Source organism: Crocodylus siamensis, chromosome 2 (genome assembly GCF_052110815.1).
Source record: "Crocodylus siamensis isolate JL-2025a chromosome 2, ASM5211081v1, whole genome shotgun sequence".
In the NCBI taxonomy this organism is placed as follows: Eukaryota; Metazoa; Chordata; order Crocodylia; family Crocodylidae; genus Crocodylus; species Crocodylus siamensis.
In genome coordinates, this window is record NC_143396.1 from 175,818,877 (window position 1) to 175,831,097 (window position 12,221).

General features: G+C 48.3%; 1 protein-coding gene across 4 annotated transcripts in view; it reads left to right on the forward strand.

Moving 5' to 3' along the window:
* The window catches only part of RASSF7 (Ras association domain family member 7), an 83,765-nt gene extending 72,884 nt beyond the window's left edge, over positions 1-10,881 (forward strand). For 2 of the 4 annotated variants that reach the window (XM_090032382.1, XM_090032384.1), the window contains exon 4: positions 1,395-4,550. In XM_090032382.1, coding sequence (XP_089888508.1) covers positions 1,395-1,781 — 387 coding nt within the window. In that variant the 3' untranslated portion in view covers positions 1,782-4,550. Of the gene's footprint in view, positions 1-1,394; positions 4,551-4,706 lie in introns of those variants that run through there. The other 2 variants (XR_016440212.1, XM_090032385.1) reach the window with 2 other exon arrangements.
* The last annotated feature ends 1,340 nt before the right edge of the window (positions 10,882-12,221 follow it).

Sequence of the window (12,221 nt, forward strand, 5' to 3'; positions counted from 1 at the left end):
GGGTGACTGGAGCCAGTTTTCTGTTTGCTTCTCTCCCCTTTGGCTTATTGTAGGGAGAGACGACCGAATCACTCTTCTCCTCCTGCAGCAGGCAGGCAAACAGTGTGGTTGATTGGGGATATCGGCCTGTTTCCCAGAAGTGGTGAGCAGACAGAGGGCAGTTCTAAGCTAAGGCTGCAGATGGAGTCAGTGGGCTTGAATACACCAGCCATGTCCTGAGATGGCCTGCCTTTCATTCAGATGCCTCTCTCAGCTGCATGCACGCTGCGGCTTACGTGCTGTGCCAGCTGTAGCTCTGTGCTGGACGTGCCTGTAGCCTGGTTTTTCCCTTTTCCTGTCTCTGCAGATTAAGTGTGCTCACTGGAGCCATGCAGTAGACCTGTGCCCTAGCTGGTGCCTGGCATAGCTTATAACCAAAGTGTTTCACACCCTCATATGGACAGGACCACAACTGGATCCTTGGAACCTGTTTCTTTTTCCTCTCTCATCCCTTCCAGCCCTCTGGTCCAGTTCTACTCAGCTGGCTCTAGCTTAGGTGTAATATGCATGCCATAATGAAGTGAGGTCTCTCAAAGACCCCTGCTTTGCTGTTTTAGTCTCAGTCCAGATGAGTTAGTGGTTGGAAGCAGAGCTCAAAATAGGCTACTCTATCCCATGAATGCAAAGGGATCTTGTGGGGAAGCGTGCTTCCTATTGGATTCAGTGCAATCCAAGAAGCAAAGAGGGAGGGGGAGGAGGTCTTAAAGACCATAGGACATTGTGGCAGGAAGTTAACATAAAAGCTTGCAGGAAGGAGGCAGCTGTAATAAGAAACCTGGGAGGTGAGGAGGGGCCAGAATGTCCACTTCTATCATTCTGTGGGGTCTTGGAAACTCTCATGGCCCAGATGAGTCACCACTGAGAAATAGTGGTGTGGTATGCAGGATCTGGAGACTTTCCCTGGTTCTTCATGTGAGTACTTTGTCCCTGCCTGGGTTTCAGTTTTAGGGCAAGAGTGGACAGCAGGTAAGGTTAATGGGGTGTCCTTAGAAGTATCCTACCATTGAACTCTTCTGCATTGTGGTGGGACCTGGAGCTTCAACCAAGTCAAACATCTGCAGCATCATGTCCAAGCTGCCCAGTGGAGGGTGGTTGTCTGAAGGACACAGACTTGGCTCTCAGGCAGTTTAGGCTGGTGTTTGCTATGGACAGGAGTGGAGTTATTTGCCACTTTCTGGTAGTCTTGTATTGAGGCTTCAGAGGAAGAAGTCTCAGGGTAGAATGAGCCAGAGGGAGGGGTGAGGAGTGATGCTGGTGGTTTGGTCATTTGAGATCCCCCGGAGCGCTATGCTTTCTGCTTGGCAGAAGAGGCACAGCTGTAGAGCTTACCCTGTCCCCACCCTGTGTTTTTGCAGGCCCAGAACCAAGAACTGGAGGACTTAAATAAGGAGCTGAGGCAATGTAATTTGCAGCAGTTTATTCAGCAGACGGGAGCCACGGTGACTGTTCTGCAGTCCAGGTCTGAGGATGAACCCCAGCTGGATCAAACTAACCACGAACTGCCAGCCCACCAGAGAAACGGAGGTCAGGACGCAGTTTGGAGACTCCATTATTTAACAAGAGGGGGGCTTGCTCTAAGATCTGCTGCTACGCTGGGCCGAAATCCTGCTTTTTTAAAACCCTCCTCCCTCCACTTCAGCTATTGTCTGCCTTCCCAGGACTTCCCTTCCAAGTTATCTGTAGCTATGTCATCACCTGCCAGCCACTTCCTGTCTGATTCCTTCAATGCTGGCTGTAACTAAGGCACTGAAGCTGGATGAATGCAAGCAAAGTAATTCTGTAGTCATACATACCGAAGAGGGTAACCAGGGTTTATGTTTTCAGGGTCAACACATCAACCACAGGGCTCAGGAATAGACTTCTACTCCTCACCTCCCAGTAGCCAGGTGCAAATCTGCCTTGTGGTTACATTTGCTCACTTATGTTAAAACACTGGGGCCTAGAGTTTGGCTTGCTACCAAGGTACAAAGTCTTTGTACTCCTCTCCTGGAGGACAGGATGGTTTTTACGCAGCTAATCAGCTGGATTATTTCAAACCTCTGTACATTAAAGCCAGACCTTGACATCCGCATTTAAACACCAGGCTGCTTCTGCTTCAAAAGGTGCCTCTCCCATTGGCCTCAGTGAGGATTGGGCTTGGCCTTCCTGGCCGCTGGGTTACATCTGCTGAGGTGCCAAAATCCATATTTAGGAACCTGAGTATAGGCCCCAGGGTTGAAAATGTGTCTAGAAGAGGCCTGAGTTGGCAAATGCAGGCGACTGGATCATGGCCAAGCCTTGCCACTACATTTGCCTTTGAACATGTGTTATGGAAGCCCAGTTGTGGCTTGTCGTCAGAGAAACTAAAGAAGGTCGTGCCCTCCTGGTCCATCTTATCAGTTCCTTGGGAAGAGGTAATTGCTGAGGTGATCATCTGGGGCTTCTCTCAAAATCTGTGACTGAGAGGCATGTAGTGTATTCATTCCTCCTTCCCTTTGGTCCCTCTTTCTGAGAGAGCTGAGGAGAGTATCCAGAAAGACTGTGTGGCCATTACTAGTTCTCCTTTGGATCAGGAGCCCATCTACCTGCATTGGACCTTAGCACCTCAGCTTGCACATGGGCAAGTGCATCTCTGGATGTCAGTAAGCGTATTAATCTGGGCAGAGAAACAACTGGTTGAGAAATGAAGTTACCTTTGGTGACAAACTGTGCTAGTCACCACAGCTAGACAGACTGCAGCATTTCTTCCCCTTCCCCACTACCAGCTAGACAAACTGCTAACTGGAGGTGCAGAAGGAAAAGAAATGCAGCACAGCATCAGTGTTAAACTCACCCTATGCCCTGAACCAGATCCAGACCAGGTGGCTTCTTGTGAGCTGGATCTTTGACCTGAAAGCAGTGGAGCGAGTGGTGGCAGAGGTATTACAGGCAGTGGCAGCAGCCATGGGGCCTTCATTTGACACCTGCTGCTGACAGCCGTACCCAGTGGGGACCAGTAACCCCAGATTCTGTGGTAGTCCCCTCCCCTGAATTTCCCAGCCCACCAGGAGCCCCACAGGCTGGAGGGAACAGCTCTGTGGGCTGGATCTGGCCCATAGGCTTTGTGTCTGACACCCCAGCCATACAGGAACACTTAATTGGGAATCAGTTGAAATGGCAGCTCTGTAAATATGATGCAAATATCCCTCTGATCTGCACAGCTTCACGGATGCCCTCACAGTGGTGTCTGTCCACACCGGTTGGGAATCTGGGCCCTGTAGGTTTTAAACATGTGCCACCAGCCCTACAACCAGACTGGTGTCTCTTAGATGTGGGTTGTACTGTACCTTGTTTTAGGATCAGTGCACTCTGCCTTTTTTTACTGGACACCTGGTGTTGCAAGGCAGTGATGGGGCCCTTCATTAAGGAAATGCCGGATGTGGGAGAGAAGCCTCTTTCCTTGAGATATCTGGTCTTGGGGGTGGATGTCTTCTCCCCTCCCTTGCCCCTCCTAAAAACAACCCTAGGGAAGAAGAGCATGCTTGAGTGAGCTTTTGATTCTAAAGCCAAGTGCAGAGGCCTGAACTCAAGGGGATGAAGAGCACTTTGGTGGGCGTGAAGGAAGCTGAAGCGCTCACAGAGTGTGTTGTGTGTGGCTGGTAAAGCAAAGAGAAGCACAGGCAGGTGGGGGCCAGGCTGCTGTTCAGAACAGGGGAAGCTCTTTATACAGCTGTCAGATCTGAGAGCAAGCGGTGTGCATAGATATCTACATAACTTCCACCATCACTTGCCAGATCTTGGCCAAGGAGCACTGCCACTGACAGATCGTGGGGGTGTCTGGAGCTCCACGTGCTGACTACTCAAATCTGCAGTGTGGGGCAGCTGGAAAACCTGCGCTGAATGCACCGTAAGGGAGAAAACTCTAGACCTATGAGGAACTTTGTCCTGGGTAGAACGGCTAAGATTGCCTAACACCAATGGCTGTGTAAGGGGACAGAGAAGAGTGGAGTAGGGATTATTCCCTGGGATCTCAGCTGACTTGGGTGCAGATGGGGTGGTTGGGGAGGGAGAAGAGGAAGGACAAATGGTGCATGTGTAACAAAGGAGTTGGCCATTCATTCCTCCAATATCAGTTTCCTGTATTAGGAGCTTGGACTTCAAGGCAGCTCCGAGCTAGCTATGTGATGTTTTTGAATGGGTTATAGAGGTGACCATCAAGCTCTCCTAAGACAGGGGTCCAAGTAGCTCTTCCTCCACAGAAACTTAAGGGTATGGCTTCACTGCTGTGAACTCAAGGTAGTATACATGTACCCATGGCAGAGGTCCCCAAGTGAACAAGACAGAAGCCAAGAGGGGAGCAACAGCAGCATGAAGCTTGCTTGGCACAGACTGCAAAGCCTGTTTGAAATGCTGGTATGTGCCTGGGCAATTGGCCAGTGCTGAACTGTGTGTGGCCCTGGCTACCCTGCTAGTGCTCATGCTCATGCTTTTGGGGACACCCCCCATGAGCATCCATGTGACTACACCTTAGGGGTGGGGGGAGCCCCTTCTCTACCCTCTTATGATTGGGAAGAGTTTGTGTCTCCAGGCCTGGCCCACGTGTCCTTTTTGCTGTTGCCTCCTGGCAGACGGGGCTGGCAGGCTCAGAGAAGGCTTGCAGAGCCGGCTCCCACGTGACGACTCATGTGCGAAACGTTTCTCGTCCCTAGGCCTTCTCCATCCCAGCACAGACTCGCCTCCCCGGCCAACTGCCAAGCAATTCCTCGGCAATCCACGGAACCTGCAGAACCCGCTGGTGTCCAGCCTGAACCCCGAGGGTGTGTATGTCTGAACTGGCCTCAGCCCCTTGCGATCCTAATGCCCAGACTTGCCGAGAGCCCCTGCAAAAGGGCTAGTCTCCTTGCAATAGGGGCAGCTTTATCACCTGCGTGGAAGAGGCCGCGTTACGACTCTCAGACTTCTGCGTTCAGGGGCTTTTTTTATTCCTCTCTTGCTCACTCGCTTGCTCTCTCTCCTTCCACTGATATGGGACTGCAGTGAGTAGGCTGCTGTAGAACAACCAAGGCTGGGAGGTCCTGCCGTGCCTACCATACATCGTAGTGTGCTCAGGCCCATAAATAATTGTTAACAAGCACCAGCCAGGGCAGGGGAAGGATGGGAACGGGACTCTGGGAGCTGTTTTTCACTATGGCAGGCCAGGGCCATGGCGTTGTGCAGTATGATGATGCGTTAAAAGCATCATGTTGTGTTGCCTGATGTCTGAGCTATTAATAGATGCCGCCAGGAAGAGTGATGCCTATAAGCTGCAGCATCCCCTGGTTTCTGTGGTGCTGCTGGGGAGAAGCTGATTGCTGTGGGAGCCTGTTCCTTTACTCTTAGTGGAAGGGCCATCTCTGTTGGTGCAGGCCTGTTGGAATCTCACTTTGCCAGGATGTGGGCAGAGCACAGCAAGCCTCTTGACTAGCAAGGGTGGACATTGTTTTGCCCAGGCAATCACGTGCCTGCCAGGCTTTTGGGCTGCTATAACACGTTATGCTGAATGAAGGGCTCTTGAATCTCCTTGCCCCTGGGAGTAAGTGCATGAGATGTCCTGCTGAAGTTGGTGGAACAGCACCACTGGAAATCCCAACAAAGCGTGGGTAGAGGTCTTGCAGGGAGAGTATCTCTCTTGGTTTGAATGGTCCTTTGCCAGCAACAGGGTCATGGCTGTGCAGAATCACTTGGCTTAGCATTTCTCCCCCTTGGAGGAATGAGCCTCTCAGCATTTTCAACCTGCCCACAACCTTCTCCAGCTTGTCAGGATCAAGCCTTAAACTAAGCTGAAGTCCTCTTTACAAACCTGCCTTGGAAGCCACACGTAGAGGAGGCAAAGGGCCACAAATTTCTTGGCCTGTTAGAAACCATGCTTTCCTATTCAAGGCCAATGCCACCAAGGTAGTCATGCTTCTGCGTGTCTGCTGCTCCAGTCTGCAAGTCCTGACCTTCTACAGATATGACCAAGGGGCAGGTTGCAAGGGTAAGAGGGTCAGAAGCTCTGGAGAAGGCTGAGAATATTCAGTTACAACCATGATTGCGCCTCTGTTGGGCAGTTACCCAAGTCCTTCAGCGGGAGGTCCAACATCCTAGAAGAACCAGTGATGAAGGCATCTCCTTTTCCTCATCCCACCTCCTTGTCCTGATACCCTGTTCCTTTTCAGGGAGAGCTCTGTAGTCGGTGCTCCTGGACTCAGCGTGTTGCTGGGGGATGGTTTAGATGTGGCATACCTCCTCCCCGTGTGACACATTTCTTCCACCCTGTCCATTAACTGTGGTTCAGATCCCCTTGAGAAACAGCACTTGGCCTCCCAGGTAGCAATAGATATGCCTCCTCCCACTGTAGAAGCTTTGTGCCATTTTAATGTGTCCATTCTGATATCAGAATAAACTGTGTTTAAAGAAACCCCCATAAATTAGGGAATGGAAAGGTGACAGTTTGGAGGTTCAGCCACGTAGGGAGAAGGAGCCAAGCAGGGATTTGTATCAGAGAGGTTAACTCCTTTATCATGAAGGGTGCTGAGGCCAGTGTTGGAGCCTGGATGTTAATAGCAGCATCCTGCCCCAGTACAAATGAAAGGGGAAAGAGCCAAGGCCACTCCTACCTCGCTAGCAGATACAAGGACAGCTATGCACTTGTGGCCCTCTGACACCTTTTTGGGGCTCTGTGTGAAGGAGATGTGTTTGCTGTGGCCCCACCACCCAATGTCCTGGTGGCAGCAGAGCACACTTCTCCCCAGACCGAGCAGTCGCTTCTGATTTGCTTGCATTCCTTCAGCAATCCCATGGGATTATGTTTAATCCTTGGCTTCTGTCACTGCTTACACTGCAGGAGAGCGGGTGCTTGGAGAGGAGACAGCGCAGGGCCATTTAAAGCCACGTGAACCTGTCCACTGACTGCAGGCTTTGGAGAAAACTTTGAGGGGAGATTTCTCTACCCCAGATTTCCTGGTGGCAGAAGTTTGTTCCAGCTGGTCCTGCTGGCAAGGCAGAGGGGGTTTGTCCACCACACCCACTGGGAGACGTTTAAGAATGGGGTGCTTTGTGCCTCCCTCAGCAACCCCCTTGCAGGCTGGGCATCAAGCTATCCCCAGTATGCATCAGGGACTGGAAATCTGGTTGTTGCCTCGTGTGTGCTTCTGAGTCTAGCCCTGGTGACTCTGCCTGGGCAGACTATGGCACTTGAGTAACAGCCACAGCTGCGTGGGGCACGCAGGGAAGGCTTTGCCCAGATCTGCTGAACAAGGTTTTCTGCATCCCTGGTTGTGGCCTCCCTGCCTCTTCCCCAGGACCAACTCGGGGGGCTACCCCACTAATTGTTACAATTTAACCTGTGTGTGTGTTCCATGCCCACTCACTTTTTAACAAAAGCCAGTGAATCATAAAATCATAGAAAATGAGGGTTGGAAGGGACCTCAGGAGGTCATCTAGTCCCAACACCCTGCTAAAAGTAGGACCATCTCCAATTAGATCATCCCAGCCAGGGCTTTGTTGAGTCAGGCCTTAAAAGCCTCAAGGATGGAGTCCATCACCACTCAAGGGAACCTATTCCAGTGCTTCACCACCCTCTTGGTGAGAGAGATTTTCCTAATATCCAATGCTCTCTTCTCTGGCTACTGCACTCCTCTGTCAATTATTTGGTGCCATTTTTCATGTCCCAAGAGGCAATGGAGAGGTAACTCTGGGTCGGTGTCTCCTGTGTTTTGGTATCCAGGTACATGCACAGCATATGCTGTGACTGCCTTGGGGACATAGAGAGGTTCCATAACTCTAACATCTTTCTGCATAGCCCTCTCTCTGGTGGTACAGCAAGAAGCCTATTGTATAGCCCAAATGCAGTAAGGAAGATCAAACACCAACTCCTGCCCACAACCATTTCACTAGCTCCTCACAATGTTTCAGTGCATGTTCCACCATGCCCTCTTAGTTTTGAGGGCTATAGTTTAATGTCACAACATACACGGTTGTCACATTCATCTCCTTTTTCAAATGCTGACCCACCACAGTGGAATGACTTAGTTTATTTCTGTATGTCTTGTAGTCCTGTCAACAAGGCAGAGCACCTGGAGATAGAAGGGCCCAACCAGTGGAGGACTGATTGCCTTGCGAGTGTAACTATATAAATAAAATCATATTCCGTGTGTGAGTGTGTATGTGTGTGTGTGGATATATATGTGTATATAGATATAGATCTATAGATATACACACATACACACACATATATATATAGTACTCCTTTTTATCATGAATGAATGTCAATGGCTATACAAGTTATTTTTACAGATTAACATTTAAAAAATGCAAATATATCTTATCTGAGTAAAACAACCTGTTTTTATTACTTTATGTATTTAAAAAAAACAAAATGAAGATGCTGATGTTTCCACAGAGATCCAGGTAGCCCTCTCATAAGATGCATCAAGTGATGAAAAATTATTTTTCCTCTGAGCAAATGAAACGGTGGACTGCCGTTGGGGGCTACAAGACTTGTCTGAGTTAAATAAATGAAGAGTATAGTAGGTCTTCAGTGCCATCCTCTGAGGTGCACTTTCCAGAGAGCGCTACCCATAACTGCTGTTTAGTGAAGGAGCCATATAAATGAGGACTGTATCCTGTATAACATACTGTGATTCCCACCCCCCACCTTGTTAATAATAAAAGGAAAAAAGTTAAGAAAATGGAAGTTTATTTTGGAAAGGTATAGAAATGTCTGGGGAAACACTGTATAGCTCTGTGAAAGAAAGATTTGTACAGCCTGGAGGGACAAATGTTGCTGGGTTTGTTTGTTTTTTTTGGACTGGGACAAATTGCAACTAGGAGTGTGTTGAGGTTGAACATAGAGTCAGCAGAGACTTGCCACAGTGCTGGTGGTGACATTGTCTTGCTCTTTGTACATTGTGCCAAGTACATCATCTTCCAACAGTGTCGTTTGGGCAGTAGCAAGGAGTTGAGGTGGACTAGCCGGAGTGACGTCTGTTTCCTAAGAAAGCAGAATTCTCATCCTATGAGTCCCTAATTTCTGTTTTACATAGTAGACCGTCCAGGTGATTTTTAAAATGGGTGTAATTAAATAGATGCAGTGTTGATAATTGAATGACTAACTGGCTTCACTGTTTGTACACCAAGTTTTCAACTGTCTTAACTGCATGTAGCTTAACCCAGCGTGAGAGTCATTTCCCTTCTCTCCCCAGGGCGGTCTGTCTCTCTGTCATAGGGAGCAGGTCACTAAATGCCACATCCACCTACTGTGCCACTCAGCTCTGCAAAAGATCCATCTATACCTGGCTTCCTTAGCTTTGTGATATGCATCTGCCTCTGAGACTGGTTTTGATTATATCTGGATCTTTGTAAGCAGGGGAAAGGGGGAGGCAAACGTTTGTTCTGTGGGTAAAGTCTGTACCATTCTGTCCTAATATTAAGTGCAATATATTTTGTTCCAGTTAAACCAGTAGCTTCCACCGTTGGCTGTTTCTTTCCCAATAGAGGCTCTGAAAAGAGACCTTTTCAATAGTCAGGCATTTGCCATCCTTTCACTTAACTTCTCAAGAAAGCCTATGTACCTCCTAAGTCCCTAAGCTAGCAAGCACATTTATGTTATAAGGTGGTGGCTTACTCTTAATGTAAGCTCACCACAGACTTTGGCTGCTATGACCCTTATATAGACAGGGAAATAACCCTACAATATACCAGGGGAAAGCTGCACTTCTCTCCAGAGTGCATTGCTGTTCAGATCCAAGCTGCTGGTTTACTCTTTATGTCCATAAAACATGTCTCAGTTGAAAGGCATGAAAGCTTAACAGCCTCTTGCAGTTTTCCGTTTACCATGGTAGCATACACAGGCAGCTTCTGGGGTAGGTACTGCACATACTTATGACATGGTCCCTACCTTAGAGGGCATATCTCTGCCACTTCTAGGGTGCCACTTCCGCTCTATGTGCACCAGACCCAGCAATGAAGCAGCCCTGGGTTTCTCCCAAGAATGGCAATGCTTAAGAGCACCAGCCAAGAGGGGTCCTCATTCACCACTTCGTTTCCAGTTTTACCATGTGCAAATTGGGAGTGGTAGCATGGACCAGGGCTCTTTGAGAACACCATGGATATGGTGTAGACATGCCCTGAGAAGCTTGCTGTCTAGTACGTCATTGGGCATGGGTGTTAAAACCCCAGATGAGGGAGCCCACAGATTGTCCTTTTTTCTTTTTGGTTTTTTTTTTTAAATAATGTGTACTGCATTACTGAGGTGTATTTAGTGCGTTCTCAGTGGTCTCCCTAACTGAAAGGTCCAGCCAGCTCTGAAAACAGAACAACCTTCCCACCTCTTTGTTTTCCCCTTACCAGCTTCTCACCCCCACTGTGTGAGCTGTTTAGGGCTTGCTGGTACAAACTCGATGTCGCCTAAGCCAGCTTGGTTCTCAGTGCAAGCCCGTCTAAAAACTGTCTTTCTGGCCTGCAACAGAATAAACTCTTCTCATAGCTGCACATCAAAGATAGTGATACAGGGAGAGAGAGGTACACAATCGGCAACATTTCACGCTGAGCTTTACTTGACGGCCAGTAATTTTTTTTTTTTAATTTTGTCCTGCCATGTCTTTGTTATATATTGATTGTGGAAAAAAAATGGGAAAGTTGAGGATGGCGTGGTGGAGAACGGATTGACATAGAAGGGTCCTGGGGTCCCGATTTTTGCAGGGGGAGGGAGGAAGGTTTTATGAACATCCTGTACATTGTATACAAAAATGTGACACAACAGCTGTATTCTCTGTAAAAACATACTTTCCATGTATGAACGTATCCTGTGTAATAAATTGTTGTCTGGTTTAAATTTTAAATAAACCTTCCGAAAGGATTTCTGTAAAGTAATTCCCAGTGTGTGTGTTTGTGTGTGTTGACTTCAGGTGCTCAGTAGCCATCTTTCTGCTCTTGTTCTCCTTCACACCATATGTCTTCCTCAAATATTTCTGGAGAATAAGCTTACCAATCCCATAACTGCCTCCACAAAATTGCTTAATATTTCCCATCTGCTTTCCATTTAAAAAAAAAAAAAAAGAAGAATTTTTGAAGCCTTCTCCGTCCTCTCTTATTTGCATGAGGTCTAGACCAGGGGTCAGCAATGTTTTTGGGCAGAATGCCAGAAATGCCCACAATCTTGAGTTGTAAGATGTTGGCGTGCCAAGGGTGGATGGCAGGGGAGCCACAAGGGGCCTGATCCTTGTTGTGGTAGCACAGTCCCAGCCCCTTCCTCACTGTCTGCCCCAGGGCACATGCCAAACAAAATGCTTGCACATGCCATGCTCTGGCACCCATGTTAGGGGTTGCCTATCCCTGGTTTAGACTCCGTTGTACTAGGTGCTGTATATAAGCCTAAGGAGGGGGATTGCATCTGTCCCACAAAGCTTGTTCTAAGGATCACGGTTTTCTGAAGCACCCAGATACGTAGGAGCACAGATGTGTCCAACATTGAATGGGACAGGTTCCAAACACAATCACCTCTGAACATCATGCCCTGAAGAAACAAGACTGAGGGGATATACTTAAATTTACAGGAATGAAATTGAGCCTCTAATGAAAAGATCTGGCCCCCAGTCACTCAGAGTCTGTGGCTCAGCTGGGAATTCAGATCCCTTAATCCCAGTCCACTCCTTTACCTCTCTCTATGCCAATTAAATGTAAACATACTACAACATTTGCTGAAACTCTCCTGAACGCTAGGGCTTTGTGAAACAGCACCATTCTGTTTCAACCAGTGTTTTATTTTGGGTTTTGTTTCAATTCGAAACAGCTGTTCTGTTTTGTTCTGTCAAAAGGGCGAAATTGTTTCCATGTTTTGCCCATATGATATAATGGGGAAGGACAAAACAGCCTACAACTTTGTCATTTCTGGTGTGATTCGGATGAAACCTGCAGGATTGGTAACCCCTTCTGAGTGCATGAAGCCTGCCAAGTTTCAAGGAGATGGGTGCAGGGGGTTTGGGGAAACTGCACCCCAAAGTCTTGAAAGCAAAACTTGTGTCACATGTATGTGTTAAGCCACACTGGGGTCAAAACTGCATTCATGCTAGCCCCTGCTGAGGCCACAAAGCCTGCCAAGTTTCAGGGAGATCAGTGCAGGGGTTTGAGGGAAACTGTACTCAAGCTGCGGACAAGCAAAACTTGTGACAAGGGTGACACTGTGTGTGTTAAGGGGCAGCAGG